The 25,107-nt window shown below is 45.9% G+C and overlaps 1 protein-coding gene and 1 long non-coding RNA gene across 19 annotated transcripts in view; both read left to right on the forward strand.

Moving 5' to 3' along the window:
• The window catches only part of LOC118301237, a 1,055,945-nt gene that overhangs the window by 418,234 nt on the left and 612,604 nt on the right, over positions 1-25,107 (forward strand). The gene's annotated exons all lie outside the window — the stretch shown is intronic.
• Positions 1-25,107, forward strand: part of mbnl2 (muscleblind-like splicing regulator 2) — a 49,260-nt gene that overhangs the window by 10,981 nt on the left and 13,172 nt on the right. For 12 of the 14 annotated variants that reach the window (XM_047330855.1, XM_035624306.2, XM_035624325.2 and 9 more), the window contains 3 exons: positions 20,119-20,283; positions 21,144-21,347; positions 23,265-23,525. In XM_047330855.1, the coding sequence (XP_047186811.1) occupies positions 20,119-20,283; positions 21,144-21,347; positions 23,265-23,525 (630 nt within the window). The remainder of the gene's footprint in view (positions 1-20,118; positions 20,284-21,143; positions 21,348-23,264; positions 23,526-25,107) is intronic. The other 2 variants (XM_047330867.1, XM_035624269.2) reach the window with 1 other exon arrangement.

A 25,107-nucleotide genomic window follows, 5' to 3' on the forward strand; every position in this document is an offset into this window, starting at 1 on the left:
GTTTGGTTCCCACAGATCCGAGAAAAAGCACTTCTTCAGGATGTGGTTACTATGTCTTTTATGTCAACATGGATATCATTTTTATTATTGTCAACACGAGGCCTTTGTTCTTCGAATTGGGCCTGTGGTTTATTTGTTGACTCCACCAATCAGGAGTGATGTTTTACTGGTATGTTTAATACATTCGCTCTTACAGTTAGCTTTTTTCTTTGTTGCAGAAATATCTTAAATTAGATTTAACACCAAACACTTTTGAAAGCCCTCCCAATTGTAACAAGGTCACTTCACACAAGTCCCCATATGCTGCGAATGAGACGACTGCATCCGAGAGCGACCTATTATTTTCAAGCTGAGTGGAGAAAAAAGCCCCAAAAAAACAGGGCTGCTGTGACAATGATAAATAGCCAAAGAAAGTAGAGCAGAACACCGTAAGTGTGGGGGGCTTGTCTTCTTTAAGTATACACACTGTAGCTGCTACTCACACGTACAGCAGTGCCATGTGTTTAAAGGGTATTTCACAGATTTCAAGGTTGTGTATATGAAGTCAGTGACAGAAGACAGGCCACAGTCACTCTTCTTAATTCTTTTTTTTTTTGTACAGCGACATTGTGACCCAACCCCTCGGGCTTTCCTGAGTGTGAAAGCCCTCCGCATTACAAGTTGCTCACCGTCAATTATTTATTTGACACCATGAAAACAAGCTGTGTTCGGCATCATGGTGTTACAGTATCAGCTGATTGCCGGGTTGTTGCACTCAGCCATTGACTGTCATTCTCTCCAGCTCCTAGATTTCGTGAGCCGTTGATAAGCAAACAGCTGACTCCGATCAGAATTAATTTGGAACCGCATGAGAAATGAAACATTTTCCTTGAAAACTTCTAACCAGTCATCCCCCGTTGAAGACCAGCACGCTATATTGTCACAATACCAAAGTTATTATTCCTGACTGTACCATGCGCATATTATTTTCACTCCAGTGTACAAAATAGCTCGGCTACGCAAGGAAGGATTTTCACCTAACTTGGTGGGAATATTATTTGAAACGTTATCTCCAGATGATTCATTTTCATTCTTAGTGTTCAGATACTAGTGAAATAGGGGGACGTAGATTTTTTGTAATGGCAGGATATTGCGATACTTGCATCTGGTATCAACATACGATGCATCACTAGCCATCAATGTTCCCTCTAAGCTGCGCCTTGCGCAATCGCGCACGGCTCTTGCGTTCTCCGCGCACAGCAAATCTATGCAGCGCATAAAATAAAATCCAACCAGAACTGTAAATAAAATAAACGCATAACAATTTATTCTGTACCATTTTGCACTGCAACTCGGTGAGTGACAGGTGACAGTAAAACAATGAGTAGCACTGTGTCCCAGGGGCGCCAGGGGCGCCATCATGTCATTGGCTGTGTCCAGCCTATGACATGATGCGGCTCACACGTATTTACTTACGCAGCCAATCAATGGCATTAACAGCGCTTTATGCGTACGTGCCTCTGTTTAGCAGGTTAGCGTATAGCTGACTAGCTTACCCCTTACTATGGCGAAACGAACGGGTATTGGCACATCCACTCACCAAGCCAAAGTCATAAAGAAATGCGGTTCTTTTAAGATGGAATGGCTGTCGGAGTATGTGCGTACTGATGTACATACTACACAGCTCATGAAAAACAAGATTTTCTCTTTTTCATTGAAAAATCACTTATATTAAAAGTAGTCCAACGGAAAATAATGCTGTAATTTGATTCTTTTAATAAGCCATGTAACTTGTTATGATCTTAGGTTTTGGACAGGTGTGATACTGGTTTGACCACAGTGTGCACGTCTGATGTTGCTCACAGTGGTCCAAGTAATTCTCAGGGAGTTTGTGTGTATGCTCAGACACATGAAAAATTAGGGGGAACATTGCTAGCCAGTACTGACTGGGGTAAGGATATGTAGTCATTGATGATATCGCTCTCACTTAGATTTTTCATATTATTCTGTATAACTTAACAGCCTCTTAAGAACACAGGAATATTGTCACACTGACCGTCCGTTTTTTGGGGGTTAGGGGTTTTGCCCATGACCTTTTTCGAATGCACACAAAGGTTACTCATAATATTGTTGATTTGCTGTTTGCTGTCACTGTCTAAGTCAGTCCACAAAATTGTTAAATGAATAGACAGATCTTTATCTGCAGCAACTCTTGTCCCTCACACACACACACACACACACAACCCAGAGACAGAAGGGGAATACAGGATTCTCTGTGCTTTTTAAACTCCCAACTCGCCTCCTCTCTCACAAAGACTTTCCTCGTGACAGCTGAGAGAATGAGCGCTTTATCATGCATTAGGAAATGTGTTTCGCTCCACGGCAGGCTGAGTTCCACCCAATTACGCCTGTATCATCTTCCTGGGTCCTCTCATCTGATAAGGGCTATCATGCCGGTGGTGGTGTTCCGCCAGGCGTGACCCGGGCCAATGATCAGGAGGGTTCTTTTCATAAACATGTGAAAGGTACGGCTCGGGAGAGGAGCAGAGTAGAGGTGAAACTCTTTGTCAGGCTAAACATGCCAGATCTGACTGTTCTGGTCTCGTATGCTGTAGTGTTTTAGGCTGCACGTTTAAAAAAGATCTTTTAGATGAGATCATGTAAATTAGAGGTGTCCCTGACTGGCAAACCCTCATCTTCCACAGCACAGCTTTTTAAAAGGTGTTATTAGTTTTAAACACAATGCAGTGGGACGACTCAAGAGAGGCTACTGTCGTCATCGCTTGTGGCAAGAAGAAGGGGAAGAGATAAGCGCCTCATGTATTTTTGGGGGCATTAATTACATTTGAGAGCATAATTCAGTTATTGGCCCTGTGAGGCTTAGCCAAACAGCCACTTGCACAAGTTCCATTCACCTGGATGCAGACAACGGCAACCGGAATACCCGGTTTTTGCATTTTCTGTCCGTGTGCTTTGCTGTGGACGGACGACAATGAGGAATCATGTCCCATTCGGTTTGCTCCCAATTTCCTCGATCGTAAAGCTCGCAGCGACGTCCTGCACTGCTCTTCGAATCTCTATAGTGTAAATGTCTGGGAAGGTTTTTTTTGTCTCGCTGCTGCTGCTGATCTCGCTGTGCTACATTTGTCATCTCTCAAAAATAGGAGGAGCTGCTTCATCTGTGTCCTGCTAAAGCTATCTAGCCACATTTGGTTGGTAAACATGAGAAATACTTGTGCATGGATCATCCATTTGGCAGCGGTGAACTCAACAGCAACAGAAGGAGCGGGATATGTTTAACAGGTTTTTTTTTCTCAGTCAGTAGCGACAGTATGATTATTTATTTTGTGACTCTTCCGTACACTTGTGGTTTGTCTCTATTTGTCTATATTTTAAAATTATGAAAAGTATATGCGAACCAACATGTGCGGACGGGGTCGGCGGCAGCGAGACAAAGACATGGCATTTAAATGTCAGGCTGAAGATTGTGGTTGTTTGTACAGCGTTGCAATATTAGATGACCTCCATTCAAATAGATCATTTGCATTATTTAAATATGGAGATATATTTATCATACATCATTCAGTGCAGAAGGTGATAGATAATCCATGTGGGCAAGCACAGTAGTCCTCCAGCTAATGTGTCTTGGTTGTAGCCATTTCCTTTAAGCGCTTTGTGACGGTAGAGATAAGATGAGGAGGAATAGGGGGTGGGGGGCTGTGGGAAGCTAGCGAGAATACCTACGGTAATGGACTAAATGAAATCACGCCGGTCATGTGATGATGTCACACTGGCCCTGCCTCTGACAGTGGCCTTTTGTTCGCACTTCTCCCATTGTGTTGCTGAGTTGGACCCAGTTGGCTGGGTTTACATTTCATCCCTCTCTGCGGTAAAAGACCACTCATATCCACCGCGTTTGTCTCAATTTATACATGACATAACACATGTCGGCTGTAAGCAGAAAGCAGGACTAAAAATAATCAGCTCATGGAGAGATTGTCATTTGATTGTCATCAAATGTGAGATGTTTAAATTTTGTCCCTCACGTTTTTTTTGTACCCGTCGGATTTCACCAGGTGTAGTCTGAGAGATGGGGGGGGTGACACTATCACGTTTCAGGTTGCAGGTGTCAAAGAGAAAGTGGTGAAGCAGGAGAAACAATGGAGGCTACTTTCAGGTGTGTGCATGCGTGTGTGCATGCGTGTTTGCGTGCGTGCGTGCGTGTGCGTGTGTGTGTGGTGCGGTTTCTCATTTGTGTCACACACTCTCCCACGCAGTCCCCCCTGGGGGCGAGGTGCCCTGGTTTCCCTCCGCTCGGTAAGAACATCTTAATCCGGTTTGAAAAGAGCGTCCGCGTTTTTTGCAGGGTCGTGGGACGGCCGACACCGGTAAATAAAGACGCGAGGGAACATGGACAGTAGGAAAGGTGGGTGAGAGAATAATGAGCCGAAGGAGAAACGAAGTAAAGGTGGGAGCTGGAGGGCTTTCCCGCCTGCGGGTGACAGGTCGAGCCGAGCAAAGAGTCGGAGCATCGTTTTTTTTCATCTAATCGTCAAAGTCTGAATTAAGTGGGAAAGTGTCTGTGACCTTGAGTTAATCTGCTGCTCCACAGTCCAGACAGACACCAGACAGTGAGATTCGAATGCTATCACATACCGAAGACCGGTTTATTTTAAGTTAGGAGATTCCTCTGACTTAATTGTTACTTCCTCACTCGAGGCTTTTTTTGCATTTGAATTTTTTCGGATCTATAGGAATCCTCGGTGAACATGAACTTCATGCCTGTGGCCTCTGCCCCCCCCCCTTCCCTGCCCTCTCTTGTTTTAAGATGGGCTCGGCCGCATTCCTCGGCGTAATCCTCTCGAACTGGGCCACACCCTGGGCAGAGCGAACGTGGAGAGGGGAATGTATGCAGTGCAGCGGGAGCTGGTGTTCCCCCAGGGTCATTCACACAGACACAATGAGCCACTGACTTGAGCTTAGCGTTGGGCTGCAGTGGATCAGGCATGCTTTGATAACCCCCCCCCCCCCCCCCTACCATTCCTTCAACAGGCCTCCTCATATGCAGACACATGCGCGCCCGCTCGCCGTCCTCCCAGTGCAAATTTCATCTGATCCATGTGATTTCATCCCGCAATCTAATCGATATGAAAACATTTCCAAGAATAGGAAGAGTGACAGACGGAGAGGGAAGAGTTGTTTTAAGTGTCATGAACCAGGCCTGGTTAGCCACTGGAAAATGTTCATACCAATTAAAAGTGTTATTTTAATCACCATAAAACCTCAGTAATAGACCCGCGTGTCCAACTTTGAGTCAAAGAAAGTTGAGTTTTATTGATTATCTGTTGTATTTTGAATTTTTTTTTCTATTTCAAACTTTTAACATTTGATATTTAGTGTTTTTTCTCGCAGTCTTTTCACTTTGACCGGTCTGCGTGGTCAAATTTTATATCCACCTCGGTCCATCGTGATTATCACTGGTTTTTCATTTCCCGTCTCCCCGCGTGGTGACATTTGCACGTTACCGGGGTTTGACTCGTGATAAACATTAACAAAGGTTATTGATGTTACTGCAGGGCGGACAGTGCTGCGCTGTGCCTCTGCTGATCACAGAAGTTGATACCGGGGGTTGGCATTTTAATTGGGCCACTGCTCTGACCCACATCTGTGTGTGTGTGTGTCAGTGTGTGCGCTGGTTGTGCAGTGGTACATATGAAGGTGGTTTTTTTCCTAATATCACGTGAGAATATTCTCAAAATCAGAAAGAGGAGAATGAGCAGCATTTAGCTTTAAACATAAGACTGATGATAATAATTATAGGAGTAGATGTTGAGGGCAGGGTCATGGATAGTTCTGACTCATACCCTTATTCACATTCAGTCTTGATTTTTGCAATATTGGAAAAAAGGCAGTCTGAGATCAAAGATAAGATCTGTTGCAGTAGTGCCGTAGGCTAATCACACTCATTTTTATGTAATGTGTTTCTGAGCGCAAGAATTTCAGTTTTGTCTGAGTTTAAACTCCATTAGTGGGTCTTAAACATCTCACATGTGCCTACTCTCCACTCACCGTGTCATGTAATATATTTACATTTTTAAACTCCCATTATGTTTTTAGTACGCAACAGAAAATGTGAGGCACCGCCGTTTTTTTAATATCAAATGGAACAGCAGGTGCTCGTCGCCCAATGAGCCGCCTGCAACACGACGGAGAGCTCCAGCAAAAAATCTGTCCATCTGCTCCACCAGTGTCTCACCTGGTCTCAAGCTACCCACTACCTCTGAGTCATCCTTTTTTTTTCCTCCTCATCTCGCTCTGCTGCCCACAGTGCTGATAAAGTACAAGATTCTCTGCGATTTTTCTCTCTGTCTGTAAAAAGAAAAAACAGCGCGTTTAATCAGTTCTGCAGAATCAATGCCATCCTCGCATTTGGTGATTTTCGAAGCCAGCTGGACTCGGACGCGCTCGCCGCTGCTGCAGCCTCTGCTGCTGCGAGCACCTCTGCAGCAAAAGCTGAAGGCAGATCTATCGGCAAGTGAGGCAGGAGGCTCGCCGCATGCTTGACCTTTCCCATTGGTCTCATTAATTATTGATGTGTTGTTTCATCATCGCTCATCAGAGACAGACTGAGGTTGTTCTAATCTAATTTTCTACCGCGTTCATTCGTCTGCCTTACATTTAAAAAATGTACACCGTTTTTGGGGAAAATTCGTAGATCCAGCCTTGCATTAATCTTTTTTTTCTTGGCGAGACCAGAGATGCCTTCAGCTTGCTCGCCACAGTGTGTTCCTTGTATTCCCAGCGCGGAGCAGCATATGTCATATTTTGCCGTGGCCTATATTAAACATAGGAATTAATAGTTGCTCAGGAAAAAATGTGTGGACTGTATCCCCCCGGGCCTCCTTTAATTCTCCTCTGATTTTAAAATGGACAAACTTACAAAGACACACAGACCAAGATGCACCACAAGTCCCATCTGGCTCTTTCACACACACACACACACCCACACACACACACCCACACACACACACACACACACACACGCACACACACACGCACACACACGCACGCACACACACACACACACACACACACACACACACACACACACACACACACACACACACACACACACACACACACACCTAGGGAGTGACAAACAGTTAGACAGACAGGCCCAGCTGTCTCTGAGGGGCCAGCCTTTATAATGAGACAGAGATCTTCCTAATTGGCTTCATCTAATGAGGCAACAGAAATGCAATCTTCAGGGGCCCCACTACACAAGAATGGGTTCCCTTTTGCTTTTTTTTGTCTAAATGACTATTGGTCTGTGTAAAACAGGCTGTTGTGAACCAGGCCTAGCATGACTTCCCCAATCCCATGTGAGAATGTGTCAGAACGGAAAATGCAACCTTTTTGAGACTAGCAAATGGATTTGGACACGCCCTAAATTAGGGCTTAGCTGCTAAAATAACAGCAGAATATGTTGGTATGTCAGCATCAAAAAGGATTCCGTGTTCATTAAGCGAAGAGTATAAACTGCGCTGACAGTGACTAATATGGACTTGCCTTCTAAAAAACATCCTGTTGCAGTGACAACGAAGTGTGCACTGTGTGAACTCTTTCTGTTCCGACTCAGTCCCGACGAGTGGCAGTGATAGACTGCGCCGTAAAAGTGGAACCTGCCGTGATGTGTATTCCGTCTGCTGTGCTGCAGTTATTGACGGGCTGAACGGAGACCAGCTTCTCAAAAATAGCACTTAAAAGCCGGCGTTTTTCTTCCTGGTAACTCACTCTCAATCCCGACCATCACAAAGAAGAGACACTCATTTGACCTCATTAGTGATAATGTAGGTGTGTGCGCCTCTCTCTCTGGTCTATACTGCCGTTGTCTTCGGTGTCATGAGGTTATAGTAGAGAATTAATTCCAATCCTAACTGTCCTCGGAAGCATCAGGCCTAATAGGCCAGAGTGTAGCTGCTGCTCCAAATTAGAGTAATGTGATGAAAGTCTTTGAGTCAGTGTAAAAGGCTCTTCTTGTATTAGTGAATGAAGGGCTTAGAGCTGTGGAGTTGGAGGGGAAAGCTGGGTATTGTTGGAAATGTTTTCATACCAACCCATTACACACATTGGTTCTTAAATGATGCATCTTTAGTTTAGCTGAGCTCAGTATAAATTCTTACAACAACAATAATAAAATGTGATTTCTATTATTAAAAACGATACTTGGGTATTTGTGCAGTTTTCTTCACCAGAAATAACTGCAGTGCTCTCACCAAGTTTATTTGTGAGATCCGGGAACATTTTTACGCCGCCACCAAGAGTAAAAATACGAGCTGTCGAAGCAAAACGCGTGTACCAAAAAAAGACTTTGCGGGTAATGTGCGCTATTCTAGTGCGGATAGTTTTTTAATACACAGGCCAAGCTAGGGGTATTATTTGTGTCACACCCTCCCCTCTTTCCCCTGCCACACACAGGGTGGCCATACCATAAAGGTCAACTTAAGGTCATAGCAACGTATCTATGCCTGCAAGTGTGCAAGTGTGTGTGTGTGCGTGCTTTTGGCCGACAGAGGAGGGGGGGGGCATGCAAAGTTCATGGACAAAAGTGAGATGGCCAATTTCACACCCAGCAGATGCCTCCACCGTTGACCCACTGCGACAGGTGGGGGACGCTAATTGACAGCGCGCACTGTCACAGAGCAGGAGGAGAACCCTGTGGTGGGGTTAGGGAATGATGAGGAAAAGGACGCAGAGGAGGATGAGAGGAGTGGCACCAGCGGGGGGCACAAAATTGGCTTCATGCATGTTTGCTGTTACGAACCATTAAAAGATTTGTGTGGTTGGAAAGAGCGTCGGGTTTTAACGACTGTAGAAAAGGATTTTTGCTCTTATTTTAAATTTTTTCACCATTTCTTGTTGCCTGTTCTGTTTGCCTAAGTAGCCTTTGACTGAGATTCAGGCTCTCTTTGGGAAAAAGTGCCTGGTGATGACGACATGGGTGAATAGTATTGTCTATATGTTTTTACCTGCATCAGATAAAACACATCCCGCAGCTCGAAGGCTGTTTGAGTCACTGTACCCCAGTTCATTGATCTCACCTCTCTGACCAAGGGGCACTTAACCACTTTTAACCGAGTATATAAGAAACTCTCCCTCCTGCAACGGCTTTGTCAACCTCGTGAGCACTGTTTCATCATCTCTGCTGTGGGCTCCGAGTCTCCTCCGCCCCCGGGAGTGAGCGTCCTCGGGGGCCTCATCATCACGGCCAACAAACATCATGTGGAACCCAGGTGACGACGGTTCAACTCGTTACCCTTTGGTTGCATCTAGAGAAAAATATATAATGAAGAAACCTGTTTGAAAGACAGACATTCGTACAATATGTGGTGATTTTCCTCATTATTAGTTCATGTCGTATGATGATTTACACCCCATGTTGTGACACTGTAACTTGTTTTTGTTTGATCACTCTTTGACTTTGAACAGACGCATGAGACACGTTATGTATACGGGGATATAAAGGCATTACTGTATATCTTGGAATATGATGAAAGATTCAAGATAAGATTCCTTACTGGTGTGCACTTTTGAAATTCCTACTCTGCTCCAGATTCTCTTCTCGTCGTTTGAATTATAAACCTGAACCCCTCAACTTTTTTTTTTTCTTTCTTCTTTTTTTTTTTGTCAGCAACCAAAGCTTTAATCTCCAAACTGGAGAGTAAGCAGCCATACCGCGTTGCTGCCCCTATCTGCTGAGTGTGTTAGAAAGAGGCTTTGATGAATAGATCTGCTCTCTCCCTTCCATCTCATTATCCGCCTTTATCTGTTTTATGGATTTACACAAGTCCTCAACACGCTCTGACATGCGGTCAATAGTTTTCAGTGGTGGAAGGAAGATGCAGGCTAGCCTTTTTTTTATACTTTGTGTTCACGCATTGTTTGTTTCACTTTTCACTCGATAGCGTTTGTTGTGGAATCGTGTTATTTTGGGAACACTGCAGCGTGGTGGGGGTTTTGATTGCTCGGAGAGTGATTGAAAAAGAGGGATCTGTTTTACAAAAGTAAAATTAGGAAATTAAAATAAGGCCCCGCTGGCTTTCTGCTGTTTCCCCTTTGGGCTTTGGCACAGTTCCTATTCAAACCAGGGCAACTTTGTAACCTTTCTCTTGTGAAATCTTCCACTGCCAAAGGCGAGTTAGCCACGGGACGGGACTGCCGTCAAGTCGGTGTAAAGCTGACAAGAACCGTCTTCTCAGCACTGGGAATTGACAGCTTGTCAAAAGCATGGCTAATGCCTGGGTCTTTTCGGCTCTGACTCACCTAGTAACAGACTGAGAGGTGGCATTGTCTTCAGGGTGTGTATTTGTAGAATGTGTGGGAACGGCAGGCATTCGCTTCCCTTCAGATGAACTGTACGCATGTGGCATGAGTGTTAGTATGTGTACCTTTCAGCATGCCCTGTGTGTGTGTGTGTGTGTGTGTGTGTGTGTGTGTGTGTGTGTGTGTGTGTGTGTGTGTGTGTGTGTGTGTGTGTGTGTGTGTGTGTGTGTGTGTGTGTGTGTGTGTGTGTGTGTGTGTGTGTGTGTGTGTGTGTGTGTGTGTGTGTGTGTGTGTGTGTGTGTGTGTGTGTGTGTGTGTGTGTGTGTGCACACAGATTAGACGAGCTCTGGGGGTTTCATGTCTCAGCAGGTCACAGATGATCAGATTAACCGAAGCGGGGCGGGATTAGCAGCAGGGACCTGGACTCTGCAGGTGCCCCACAGTAGTGTGCATCCAGACTTTGGCCATCATTGCCTCTGCAAAAAAACAAAAAATCAGCAGTGTAGCATGCAAATCCAGTGTGGGTGTCACAGCCATCACCTGAATGCTGATGACCTTACTTTGTGGCTGGTACTTTTTACTCTATCTGCACGAACACTGCTTTGTCAAAATCTGTCAAACTGCTGTGACAGATTAACAAAGACATTTTTTTTTATAACCTGCACAACGTGTATATCAGAGCACTGAAAAGAATATTATCTCTAACCCTGCAGACAATCACCCCACAAAGCCCTCTCCACTGTTTCTCATTAATGACCTAGACTGAGGCATCTTGCTTCTTCATTTGTCCTGGAATATTCCTTATGGTCTTCTGTAATGTAACGGACACGTGCAAGACTTTCGGGTGTGGACACATGATGACGAGCATTTTATTGCACATCTCATACACAAGTGGGAGTGGTTGCTTTCTTGCGGATTCCTGTGATTCCAATCGTCCCAGGACAAACAAGTGTCCCGGGGAAAAAAAACAACAACATATTTGACCTCACCTTTATCCCGCACTCCCACTTGTCTGTGTGTATCTCCCTTCCCAGCTCACCCACTCTCTCTCTCTCTCTCTCTCTCTCTCTCTCTCCTCTGGTAATCTCAGGCGTGTCAGCAGCAGTGCTACTCCTCCATCTGTGGGATTACAGCTGGCGAAACAAAGGCACTTAATTACTGCTGAGGCAACACAGTCTTATGTATGTTTGTGGCATGAGTGTTAGTATGTGTACCTTTCAGCATGCCCTGTGTGTGTGTGTGTGTGTGTGTGTGTGTGTGTGTGTGTGTGTGTGTGTGTGTGTGTGTGTGTGTGTGTGTGTGTGTGTGTGTGTGTGTGTGTGTGTGTGTGTGTGTGTGTGTGTGTGTGTGTGTGTGTGTGTGTGTGTGTGTGTGTGTGTGTGTGTGTGTGTGTGTGTGTGTGTGTGTGTGTGTGTTGTTTAAGAATTACCTGGTCTCTTTTTTTGCATTAAAATTCAACGTTCTTAATTGTCCTACAGTCTTAGTAGCCAGCTCTGATCACAATGTAATCAGAGCTGAAGAGGAGACGGGAGCTGATGAATCTGCACAGTTTTACATTTAAATGACTCGCTCCTGCCCCCTGCTCACCATTGATTCCCTGTTCTCCATTACCAGCCCAAATGTAAGCAAAAAGCCCCGGCTATCATTTCATAATGGATTTTGTGTTTCCCGGTGTCCTGGAGCCGTGCGCCTTCAAACGGGTCCATTAGTCCAAACCAAATCCATTAAGGGCCCAAAAAACAAAACAGGATCCGTAGGAGGATGAAGGGAGGCCCTGTCCATGTGCATCCATTGCGTTGGTGTTCTACCAGGCTCTGGGATCACTGAGTCTGCTTATTTTTTCGGTCTTCTGAGCACCGGAGTGCCCGTCGTCCTCTTGGCGTCTCATAGCTAGGGGCTTTCACCGAAGTGGTTTTCCTTGTGACCCGTTCTAGGCTGACCCATAACCAGCTGTTAGTGCCCCTTTTCTCAGTTTACCTAGATTGTTTGGGAGTAAGCTGAGAAAGTAGATTTAAAGAAAAAAAGACCAATTATTTTTAATAGGGACTTGATAGTGACGTGCAGCAAATCTGGGGTTAAAACAGAAATATCCTGATCAAGCAAAGCAATGAGGGGAACGAGGAAATGCCAATTTCAACGTGTCATCTTTTTGAAATGTGGAGGTAAGGGCATCGGTTCCTGGTACTGAAGAGGTTCCAGGATCGGTTCCAGGAGGTGACGCAGGCCAAGAAATATGAATGTCTGGAAACAGAACACCCAGACAAAGGGTGAACATGAGCCGCGAATATTTATCATAAATAGAAATCACATAGCATTAATGGCAGGATGCAGATGCCACGCGGCGAGGACAGGGCAGTGTGGGGGATCGAAATTGAAAGAGATACATGGAACAGTGAAAGACAAGGAGAATGAACCCCCTCCCTCCTCCTCCTTCGCCGGTCAGTGGGGATACAGCAGGTTCTTCGGCTATGCTCTAAGGGGATTACACATATCACAGGTTTCGTGTCAGAAAAATTAGTGTCAGTTTCTCAAATCGGCCCTCCCCCTTTCCTCTCGAACCGAGGAGGACAATCGGATAAAAGAGGGGAAGAAGGCTTCACCACAGCCATGTGGGGATTTTACTCTAAAGATGCTTTCAGACATGCACTGAAGTATGTGAGAGCGCAAATGTTGTCTGGAACTTTTCCCGCCGGCCCCCGAAAGTAAAATTTCCAGAGAATGTCCGGGTGGGAATGCAGCAGGGGAATCTCTGGAGGGTTTCGCAGCGAGCAAGCGAGTGTGTTACAGTACATCGCGCTGTGCTTTTCACTAGAATCAGCTTTATTTGCCTCGAGATTTTGAAGCAGCAACATTTCTAGTCCGTCACAATCCCATTTCTCTCTGACTTGTAGGGTTCCACTGCCTCGGCAGCCGTGATAGTGCAATCAGCCCTCTTCACGAGCAGCCACTTTGCCGCGTAGTGCTGACTCTATATGCTTTGTCCAATGATCTCTCTCTCCCCCTGATAGTTTTTTTTCTTTCTGGATTTCAAGTCTGCCAATACTGCCTGTCACACTGTCACCGCTCACGTCACCGAGCGCTGTGCTGGCATTAAAAAGACATCATCGGTTGCTCGGATGTGGAAAAGGCCTTCCGAGCTTTCCTGTACTGCTGGAGAAAATGTGGCTCCGTGGAAAAACGCATGCACACGCACACCCACACAGACATAGCAACATCATTCAGCGATATTGCTTCTCGGGGTTGAAGTGTTGACATGGGAAAAGAAAAGCAATGACTCATTTCGAGTGTATCCATCTCGGATAACACCGCGACACTGGCTTCTCTTTTAAAGGAGATTGGAACCACGGGGGTGTAATTTTGAAGGCGTGTTTCCCAGTCGCCTTTACGAGGACATTTACAGCTCCTCCCGACAACCGCGGCCCATAGGCGGCCTCCTCGCTCCGTCTCCAGCAGGTCTGGGGATAGAGCGCCCATTGAGGGCAAAATGCAAATGTTACAGTGGCGAACGGAGGGGGCCCACAACTGAAGCGCTATTCTGCCGAGGGGGGTGGAAGACTGGCCCTCTTGTGTCTGTGCCACCCACAGACACACAACAGTCATCGCTCTGACCATTCAGCCCGGCTGATGAAGGAGGCGGGGGGGGGTTGCTGCCACCGATGGAGCTGGCAGGGTAAAACCCAGACAGGGGATGCTAATGCTAGTTATACATGGGCCATTTGGGCCAGTGTTCCCTGTGAATTTATTTGATTTCATGGAGGGGTGGGGGGCTAATTATGTCTCCCAAGACTCGGGGGCCAGTGAAAGGGGGCTGTAATTCAATAAATAGCTCTTGTTTCAATGTATTAACTGTCTCGCTGTACTTGCAGTAGTAATTGTCACAATAATTGCAGGGGGGGGATTGATTTTGATTTTTACTTTCAGGCAGATTTGTCTTGCTGTCAGCGCTCCTTCACAGCTGGGGGGGTTAACGGTAGTAAATGAATGTATCATTAGCACTTAATCAGGCAACACATGCAGGGTTACGGCTGACTCACAAGACAGTCAGATGCCCTTCCTCGGCCCATCTGTGTGCGGTTACCGATGTGAACATATTCCTTCTTAAAACGACTTCTGCCGACGGGGGAAAGACACTGAAAGGATTAGCAGGCGAGAACAAAATTACAACAGAGACGTGGGTCAGTGTGAGTTTAAAAACGCATAGTAGTAGCAGAAAGGTAGTTCTGTTGTGTTTCAGGCTGTACCCTCCTCGGCAACCTGTCACTTTGTGTCCCATGTGTGTGTGTGTTCCCATGCCTCCGTGTTTAACGTGGTGAATGTCTGCCTTGTTTTGTCTCTCCCTTTGCTTAAGTTTTCGTCGAGTGAACACCGTGTGCCCCTGTCTGATTTGGAGGCATGATCAGTGTTGCTGAGAAAAAAATTAATTTCCCTTTTCCTTTTTGTTCCCATGCATGACAGACTGTGCAAATGTTATTCCCTAAGGCGGGTTTTGTCTCGTGTATCTTTTGTCTCTTCTCTACTTTAAACGTGGTCTATTTTCTGTTTATTTTAATATTTCATTTTTGTAACTTGTATGCTATTTTAGCCAGGCCCTCCTAGATTATGGTATTTTAATCTCAAGGGACTTTGTGGTTAATAAAGAAAAGAAACAGTTTAGTGTTTGGATCTGGTGAATATTCTCTTCAAAGTTCAATCTAGAGATGAAAGTGGCGATAATTAGCTCTCCAAGTGTAGATGGATTCAGAGTTGAGAGTGTTGCACAATAAAAATTTCTGGCTACATGAAAGGTTTTCATTTAAATATCATATAAACTAAACCACGGCAGAAGATTTGTGTCCTGTGTAGAGATAGAGACAGAATTATTGAAGCAGTATAGCTGTCACTTTTAGATTATGGTGATGTGGTTTATAGGCAGGCATCTCCTCCTATACACAAACCTCTGGACTCGGTTTTATTACTTGTTATGTTTATGGTGCCCATCATCTTTCTATCCGAGAGAGGCGCGTTTGGCCTTATTGGCAAATTATTGTTGTACATCCCTCTTGGTCAGATCACCAAATTGGCATGTACCTGAAGTTCATTCTGAAATTGGGAAGACCACATTTGATCTCGAGCTCCAGATACATGGAATAAACTGCAGAACACGAAAAGAAAAGATTTCTAGACGTAATTAATAAACCTGGATTACAAGAACTAAAAACAATAGAAATAATCTCAGCGGGAGAAGCGAGTTTAATCCTTATCTGTTTATGAAATGAGCTGCCGTTATCCCCTTCCCCTCCCTGGATCAAACCCTAATGTGAAACACATTTTAATTACTACTGTATGGAAACTTGGCAAACAATAAGTAGGGTCCTGTTGGCGACGGCTGTAGGGATATGAAGAACGTGCCAGCGCGGTAATGTCTCGTTTTATCATCTCTTGGACAGAGGATCTGTGTCAAGTGGAAACAAACCCATAATTTATCTTTGATCTCTTCTTTGCTGATGTTCTGAGGGTTTTTCTTTTTTCCCCAGCGCGAGACACAAGGAGATAATTATCCAATCTGAATCAAAGCGGTCATTAGCTTATACTCCAACGCGGGGGGATCCTGGCAGCGGGACGCCGCAGCCTATATAACAAGAGGTTGCCATTGTGAGCGATTCCGCTGAAAGGTATAATTTCGGCTTGTAGCTATGGCTACACACACCGGAGAGGCTGGAGCGCGAATCACTGACGGGCTCTCAAAAGATCCTTTTCATAGACGTGCCGCTCGGAGGCGATGGCCACAGTGAATGGAGTCCTGCTCTTCTACAAGTGGGCACAGTGCGTGCGTGTGTGTGATTAAGGCACAGAATGGTCATCTGGTTTCAGACCTACACATTGCTCTTTGACGGCATCATTGTCACATCGCTTGACCACTTCGCTGCTACACCATGAGTCATAAGCACCTTCTTGATATATATATATATGCGGTGCTGCGTTGCCTCGCCACAAAGCTTACCTCATCTTGTGTGCTTCAAATCCACAAGTGTGGCAGGGAAGCGTTTATCTCTAACGGCGGGCCTGTAACCCCTTCATTAATGATCATTAGTATTAATCGCACCCTCCAAATGTGCTGTAATTGCCGCGCGTAAGTTCCTTCGGTTTTTATTAAAGCCAGAATTATATGTGCCATGAAGCAGATGTGTTATATTTTCTCCCTTACTTGGAGCCAATCTGAGAGACATAATACGGGTGAAGGCTTTCTGACTGCTGTGCACGGTAGCGATAAATTAACACTTTCCCTGAGATTCATGAATGCATCATTATTTGTGCGTGTGTGTGTGTGTGTGTGTAAAGGTTTGTGAAAGTCTTTTTAAGGATAAAATTCAGGATTATACCCAAATAAAGCATCGGACCACTTGACCTTGTATCTCCAGTCTGTGTGTAGCCTAATGTTTTAATGGCGCTAAAAGATATCAGCCACTTAGATGTCCTTTAGCCATATTTATAGAAAATCCATATCCTCTGCTCCTCGCCACTGAGATATCCAGGAGTCTAAGCTTGTAAAAAGACACCGTGAACAACACTGCATGTACAGGTTTTGACACTTCGTCGAGCTGTGAACAGTCCAGATAGTACTAGATAACATATTTATATTCCCCCCTCAGTGTCTGATTGTTTTTTTAAACAAAGCTTGCATTCCCATCGCCGTGACAGCTCCTCCGGCAGATGTGCGTCGTTTTTTCTGTGGGTCTCCCACCTCCAAAACTAGACAAAGAGGAAAGAGCGAAGACAAATCCAACTTAATTTATGTGAAGACCAGGCACAATGCCCCGATAGATCATTAATACATCAGCGAGAGAGAAAAAGAGCTCTCAGACCAAGTCTGACAGAACAACAGAGGAAGGTTTTATGAGTCCAAGGCCTGCACTTTTGGAACACGGCCGCGTTATAAAACACTCTCCCGAGTAGCTTCGCCGCCGTTTACCTCATCACTTTAAACGGGTAGTAATGATGAGCAATTGCGAAAAAAGCTTGTGTCACTCACACGGGGCTACATAGATGAACTGAGCACGCTGCGGGAAAGGGAGGTAATGGCCTCACTTTGAGTCCGCATAACGGACAAAGTGTGCGGTGACAGTCCGCAGTGTTTGTTAGCTACGATTCATTTTGTGTGTGTGTGTGTGTGTGTGTGTGTGTGTGTGTGTGTGTGTGTGTGTGTGTGTGTGTGTGTGTGTGTGTGTGTGTGTGTGTGTGTGTGTGTGTGTGTGTGTGTGTGTGTGTGTGTGTGTGTGTGTGTGTGTGTGTGTGTGTGTGTGTGTGTGTGTGTGTGTGTGTGTGTGTGGGCGGGCCACGATGGTTCCCTGCAGACTCAGTTTGGGACGGCGTCCAGGGCACAGCTTCAGCACCAGCTCTCTCTATAACACACTCACACACGCCCACCCACACAGTTTCTCCTGCCGACACACAAACGCACAGCTACACCTGCCTACGCATCATGCTCTTCTTCTTCCATTTTACTATGCACGCACAGGCAAACACAAACACACCCTTTCGTCAGTCTCGGTGGCAGTGTGCGTAAAGCTCTAATTAGTTTGGTCAGCTCTGAGGTTTTTCTTTCGGCCGTTGCTCTCCGAGGTATAATGTTGTTCCTCTGCTCTGGACTCAGGGGCTCGACAGATCTGTTTGTGTGCGCACCAGTGTTTGTGTATTTCTCTGGACATGTATTCTTGTGCCGGTGTGCGTGGGCGATGCCTGGTGCGATTGTGCGATTTAGTATGCATATGTGTGGGCAGGTGTGATTCTGTGCATGTGAACTGTGCAGAGGGGGGGTGGGTGCGATTGGCTTACTGCAGCGTTAACACAAGGAAGTGGAGGTCAGCCCCTCTCCGACCCGCGACTCTCATTATTACGCCGCCGCCCGGGGTCTCGGTGAACGTCAAACAAACGGTGTACAGTACGTCTCTATAAAATTCAATCAGTCAAAGGAAAAGTAATTGTGACAACACCAGCATTGATCATTAATGCTCTGAGGAGTGTCTTTAATATCTGCCAGGGAGAAAAGGATTGCAAGGTTTTATTAGTTTTTTCTAATAAAGAAGTTTTTCTTCCTTCTTCCTTTGATGAGACGCGAAGATTATTGGTTATTTACACCGGCAGCCGGGGCCCGTACCTCAAGCTGCGCTTGATTAAAACTTCCTCTCCGTTTTTCGCCCTGCAAGCCCAAAGCTCACAGGGTGGCTGTCATCGAGTCAAACAGGTTCGAGGAGCTGCTTCAAATCCATATCATGCTTTTTTTGTTCATTTACATCACGGCCCACGGGATGCATTCCAGTTATGTGCTCCACGGGCAATAGCAAGAGAATAAGGATAACGTATGATCTCATAGATTCTTATGCGCCTTCGTGCATGAGAAGCAGCACATTTTGCCTCCGTTTCATTCTTTTCCAATGTCAGGAACCACTGGAGGGGAATTTCATTACATCCGGCACGAATATGAACGGATTTGAATATGGCGGCGAGAGGTCAAGGACACGGTGACCTAACTCAAAAAACAATATTCTACAGCAAATCGTGGTCCCACTATCTGACTGCTTCTTTCTTTTTTTTTGCATAACAGGTTAGCTCTATATATTGACATTGATGTATTATTAATATGTCCTCCAGCTCTACTCAAGCTTGGCTTCTCTGGTTCGTTGCCAGTTCCTTTAAAAACACTGCAGCATTCAGCTGGACTCCCATATCCTGTCAGATATGATACCGGCGCCTGCAGCCACCAGTCTTGCGACAGTATTACATGGGTCTGTCTGGCGACACCGGGGTCGAGCTCTCATATTTCCCTTAATAAGAGGAAATTATTGTACGACTCCACTAATCAGGCGTCTGGGTTGTGGCCCCTCTCGTCTCACAAAAAGTCGAGGGGTGAGACTGATTTTAATTTGGCTTCACTTCCCTTCTGCCCTTTTTCACATTTATCAGGACGTGCCCGGTCATGTCCGCTCCTTCTGTCTTCACAGCCTTTTTCTCGTTATCTCCCCTTTTCCCCTCTGTGCTAATTCTGCTCCTCTCCTCTCCTCACCTTTGCTTTCCATCCTCCTCACAGCTGCTCCGGTCTCCTTCCCCCTCCACTGTATTCTCCTATCATTCTCTCCTGAGCTCTGAGTAAGATCTGCTGCGAGGACGTCGTCCCGCATTATTGTGTTTGTCATTATTAGCCCCGAAGTTGACAGTGTAATTGCCTCCACACACCGGGGTCTATGTAAATCTCACCCCACCAAATGCGCACTCGCATTTTCTACGGAGAATACTGGATGAGCAGTCTACTGAAAACAAAGCCACCGATAGTCATATTGGCGAGAGAGCTCGCCTTTGTCTTCCATATCTTCTTCGTTCCCATGTCTGCGGTGAACACTGGCTTGTCTGTGTGGCCGTGGTGCCGGGCACGACCGCGACCTTCCAGAGTTAACAAGCTGGGGAAGTCAGAAAACCTGATAATGATCTTCCACAGCGATGTTTCCACTCACGCCGGGAGCTACCTGCTAACCCCCCGCCAGATGAGCACGAGCAGTCCACAATGCACAGCTCTCATAATTTCATATGTCTCACACTCTCACAAGTATGAATATGTATGCTGCCTTCAAGCACTTGATGTTTTTTGAGTCTGTGATAAAAAATCAATGCCCACGTCTCTGCCACGTCCTCAGGCAGACACGCAACCTGTTCATAGTCAGATTGATAATCGAGAGCTAGCCCCTCGTCAGTTTCACCATGTTGAACAGAGGCTTCGGCTCTTCAGACAAGACTGTTAATGACCTTGTTTGTGTCTCTCTACCCCACCCCCTTTTGCTCACTCAGGGCCGATGCACGCGAGAGAACTGCAAATACCTCCACCCACCGGCTCACCTGAAGACCCAGCTGGAGATCAACGGGCGAAACAACCTGATCCAGCAGAAGACGGCGGCCGCCATGTTGGCTCAGCAGATGCAGTTCATGATCCCTGGCACCACCATGCAACCCGTGGTTAGTCCTGGCCCCGCTGCCGTGGGAAACCGACCGGCGATGCGGCGTGACTCACTGTGAAAATAGCCATGTTGTTATGCTTCTCTGTAAAAACAAGTTGGTTTTTATATCATAGATCTACTCAGAAAGTTGGCGCAAATATTAAGTTACCCTTAATGCCAACATCACTTCTCCCAGTGTCATGATCCTGGCACCTCGCAGCTCAGGATTCACAGAGAACATTTGAGAAGTCCATTGCAGCACATTAACGCAGGCTTCTAATGGATACTTTCCTGTTATCCATCTTGCTCTCAGAATAGATTGTAAGGCGAGGGAAGATCATGTGTTGTTGTTTTTTCTCTCACACGACTGTGATGCCCTTGAGCAAAGAATGAAAAATTCCCACCTGCTCTCTGGGGGGTTTGCTCGGCAGTCAGAGTGCCTGCAGAGAGGGGTTTGCACTGGGCCGCTGCCAGGTGTGAACGTGTTTAACTGCATCAACGTAAGGCTAGGCCACGCTGCAAAAGGGAACATGCACCCTCAGCAAAATCTTCCCAGGATACATTAGACGTTAAAAAAAAAGAAACTGCCTCTTCTCTTGTTTCTACCCTCAATTCCCTCTCTGTTCACTTTTTCCTCACCTGTCACACTCTCTCCCTCTCGTCTTTCTCACTCTAGAGCTGCACCCTGCTTTCATTTCACGTCTCCCTCTTTTTCATTTCAATAACCACGTCCTGCCTTCATCCCTCCCTACATCCATCATTTCACACCCTTCTACCATCAATTCCATTCCTCTATCTATCATTTTAATTAAGAATGAAAAAAAAGGTTCCCGTTGAAAAATAAACTTTTGCAAATTGTCTTTTCTCCTGTGTCTACAGCAGACGTTCCCCATGAGCCAGGGCCTGGGCTCCAGCGCAGGTTTGAGCTACACCCAGTACCTGACTCCCATGTCCCACAGCATGGGCCTGGTGCCCACGGACATCCTGCCCAACACCCCCTGCATCGTCCCCGGCAGCCCGCCTGTCTCCATGACCGGAAGCTCCTCCTCCAGCCAGAAACTGCTGCGTACCGACAAGCTGGAGGTGACCCATCCGATCACAGCTCCTCCCCCTCTTTCTCAGCCCGAGACGAGCATGACAGCTGATCAAAGCTAATGTTCTCTTTTGAGATCGTGGAGTATAATTATGGCAACATCGTACTGTGATCACGGGTGCGAACGAGATGCGTGGTGCTAATGAGTATCATTTAAAACTCTGGTATTTTACGAGGCAGCCTCGTTGGTATTATGGTTTTGAAATCATACTTACAAATACATGTGTAGTGTCTGGGAAGATTGCCTGCACTCAGAACTGTGCAGTGAGCACAGAAAACAGAAAAACATAGAATATTAACTTTCTCTGTGGTTGCCACAGGAGATGGCATTGCAACAAACAAATGCAGCTGTGTGAAAAACCTTGGCTATAACGTGATTAACCTTTGTGTTAAACCCTTGTTATATATAAATTGCCCTGGACAAGGATAAGTGTTTTTAGCACTCTGTTTCACAAGCAAGTAATTAAGGACTTGAATAGATGCATTTTAAAATTTGCCTTGAAACGAGCCCAATTAAGCAATTCAGGCTCCGATAAATCTGAAAGTCTCATCGTGCCGCATATTGTGTCACAGTTTCAAAAGAAAGGCGAGCCAATTGCGAAACTCCAGCGGTTTTGTTTCGAGCTGCATTATTTGTTCGTGCCTGTCCATTTTGGACTGAAAGCACAAAAGGTGCGCATGAGTATCCTCACCTCACCAGAACAGGATGAGGAAAATTTGATTCTGTTATCCCTTCCAGAAATAATTAAGACTTGTATGACAGAAATATGATGCAAAAATATTGATAGTTGCAGTAATTTTAAATTTGGGACTTTGGGAGTCAACTAGATTTGGACGATTGCTTCAACCATCTCCATTTTCCCCCTGGCAGATTATTCTGTTTATGATTTTTTAACAGCCTATGGAGGAGTTTTTCTTTCTCCAATACATTTATAAAGATAAACAATAATCTCCCTAAGACCTGGCGGTGATGCGTGTGTGGGTGTGTCTGTGTGTGTTTTTTTCCCTGGGAGTGCGATCACTTAGCAACTGAGTGAAGTTGGATCTAATGAAACAGTATCCCTCTGAGACACGCGTACACTCCCACACAGAGCGTGCGTGCGTGCGTGTGTGCGTGTGTGCGTGTGTGTGTGTGTGTGTGTGTCACTCCCAGAGGGCAAGTCAAAAGCAGATCTCCCTGTAATTCTGTGAACAGTTGAACACTGATGATTGCACAATCCTCTGGGTTTGACACACACTACAGTTCTGTTGCGTGCTGTTAAGGCTTTTTCATACTGAGTCTATTTGCAGCAGAATTGAGTGAAACCTTTGAACACACCTCCATCTATGCTGTGGAGATGTTCATATTGCATTTTCAAGCTTCTGCTTCCTTTAACATCATACAATTTGTTTTTCTAATGAAACATATATTCTCCTCCATTGTGAATAGAAACAGAAATGGATTACATACCAAATGTCCATGCAGTATTTCACATTATCTGTTATTTATGAACCTGCTGTTCTGCTTATCATGCTACTCAATGAACATGAACAGCAGCGATTAAAGTGAATCAGATTTTTTAATGGTCTTTCACTAAGAAAGAAAAAAATGAAATAGATCCTGGAGACAATCCTAGAAACTGTGTGATTCCTGTATATGAGTATGTTTTTTACGAGACCATGCAGTACAGTTATAAGAAATAATTGGATTCAGCCAATGCAAGAAATCTTTTGCTGCTCCTGAAGTAGGCAGTGATTCTGACTGAGATTGCCTCCTGACGCACAGAGAGCTCACAGTGTCTGTTTCTGTGTGTATTTCTTTGTTTCCTCTTTTTACACGCACTTGTTTGTTTGTCTACATCTGCGTGCTTGTGTATCTGTTTGTGTGTGTGTTTGTGTGTTCGTCCACCTGGCTCTCCCGCTCCCAGGTTTGCCGCGAGTTCCAGCGGGGCAACTGTGCGCGCGGCGAGACCGACTGCCGCTTCGCCCACCCGAGCGACAGCCCCATGATCGACACCAGCGATAACACGGTCACAGTCTGCATGGACTTCATCAAGAGCCGCTGCTCGCGCGAGAAGTGCAAGTACTTCCACCCGCCGGCCCACCTGCAGGCCAAGATTAAGGCCGCCCAGCACCAGGCCAACCAGACGGCTGTGGCCGCGCAAGCCGCCGCCACAGCTGCAGCCATGGTGAGCGTGCAGCACCACAGCCGAGTCACTGTACTTTGTGTCCCCACGCAGTAAACCGCACACACACTCGTCCCTTGTAGTAAGCGAGCAAGTCTCACAAGGTTCCTGCTTGTTTAAAGTACTCACAAAGCAAGAGCATCTAAGGTTGGGATGGGACAATAAGGCCATTTTTATAGCACCTACAGTATATACAGTATACCTTGAACCTTCCAGCTAAGCCTTTTATTAAATATCCTGGGAGGCTTTATAGGGCGTCAAATAAAGAGTTATTATGGGAGGTTTCACAGGCGTGGAAAAGCAAATAAACACAATATATGTAATGTTATAATATATTAGCAGAGGGGTTCTGGTAAAAAGCCAGTGACTTAATGCACAGCACAGATTGTTTAAACAGGAGATTGTCGTGTGTACAGCAATACGTGCTGTAACTGTTAGCCAAGCACAGCCCAACACTTTCTATGATAAACAATAACCATTCCTGTTTTGGAAAATTTAAGCGTTTTCTTGGGATACACTAAATTTTAAAAACACGATGACACCCACAGTAACATAAAATGTGGAGCACTGCTTTATTACAGTAAAAAAAAATAACAACCATACCCATCTCTTCTGGTCTATTCTAGTGGACTCCAGTGTTCGATTCCCTAACAATAGTCGTCCCATAGCGAGGCCATTGTCTCCAGTAAACGGGGTTTAGTGAGACCCTAAACGCATCAGTATAGCGCTGTAAGAACAATCTGTTATTATCTCACCGCAGTACGCTTTTTATTTTCAAATGCCCTTGGTTCATACAGAGACAATGTGCTGGCTCACCCCCCACCCATCCCACCCATCCACCACCACCCCCCTGTGCTCTCAATGATAAATGCGGCTCTCTGCAGATCAGTGCAAATTGAATCAGGGATGGATGAGGATGTAAAACCACGAGAGAGGGGTGGTGGAAGACAGGCAAGCAGACAGACAGACGGAAATGCAGGCAGACAGACAGCGGGAGGGGTTTGGCAGTGTGTCTCGTCGTCTGCACCCCACCCATCCTCCTTCGGGCTCTGAGTGGCTTTCTTTGCGAATTGGTCCTTGTGGCTGCTGCACTCGCGCTGCGCCAGTGCGCCCGGCTGACTCGTTTTTCCTCCACGGCATGGGCATGCTTCATGCGCTGCACACACCTCTCTCATTGGCTGGCTCCATCGCTGCTTGCTCGCCTCTCCCCTGTCTTTTCCTCCATAAGCCCACAGCGTGGATGATTAGGTGGCCGTGAGTGCAGGTTGGTTCCATTTTGTGATCCATGGCAGCAGGGAAGACACGAGGGATTGAAACAAGAAAGACATCGATGTTCACCCGTCAGCACTGTTACGCCCTAAGTAGCCTAGCTCAACAACTTTTCCGTCAGGCACACGGTGCGTCGTCAAAGAAGATTTAGTTTATGTTGCTAGTGTGTCTTCCGTGGGTCGCTCGTATTCCCCCACTTTATCAACTTTATGACCTAATTCCCTGTTTACCATCAGCAGTTACAAGCTGCGCTAGAGGTGAGGGGGGTCAAGCTCAGGACAGTGAGCTGTTTAGTCAGCACCTTTAATCCAATTCT

The sequence above is a fragment of the Scophthalmus maximus genome, chromosome 1 (genome assembly GCF_022379125.1).
Source record: "Scophthalmus maximus strain ysfricsl-2021 chromosome 1, ASM2237912v1, whole genome shotgun sequence".
Taxonomy (NCBI): domain Eukaryota; kingdom Metazoa; phylum Chordata; class Actinopteri; order Pleuronectiformes; family Scophthalmidae; genus Scophthalmus; species Scophthalmus maximus.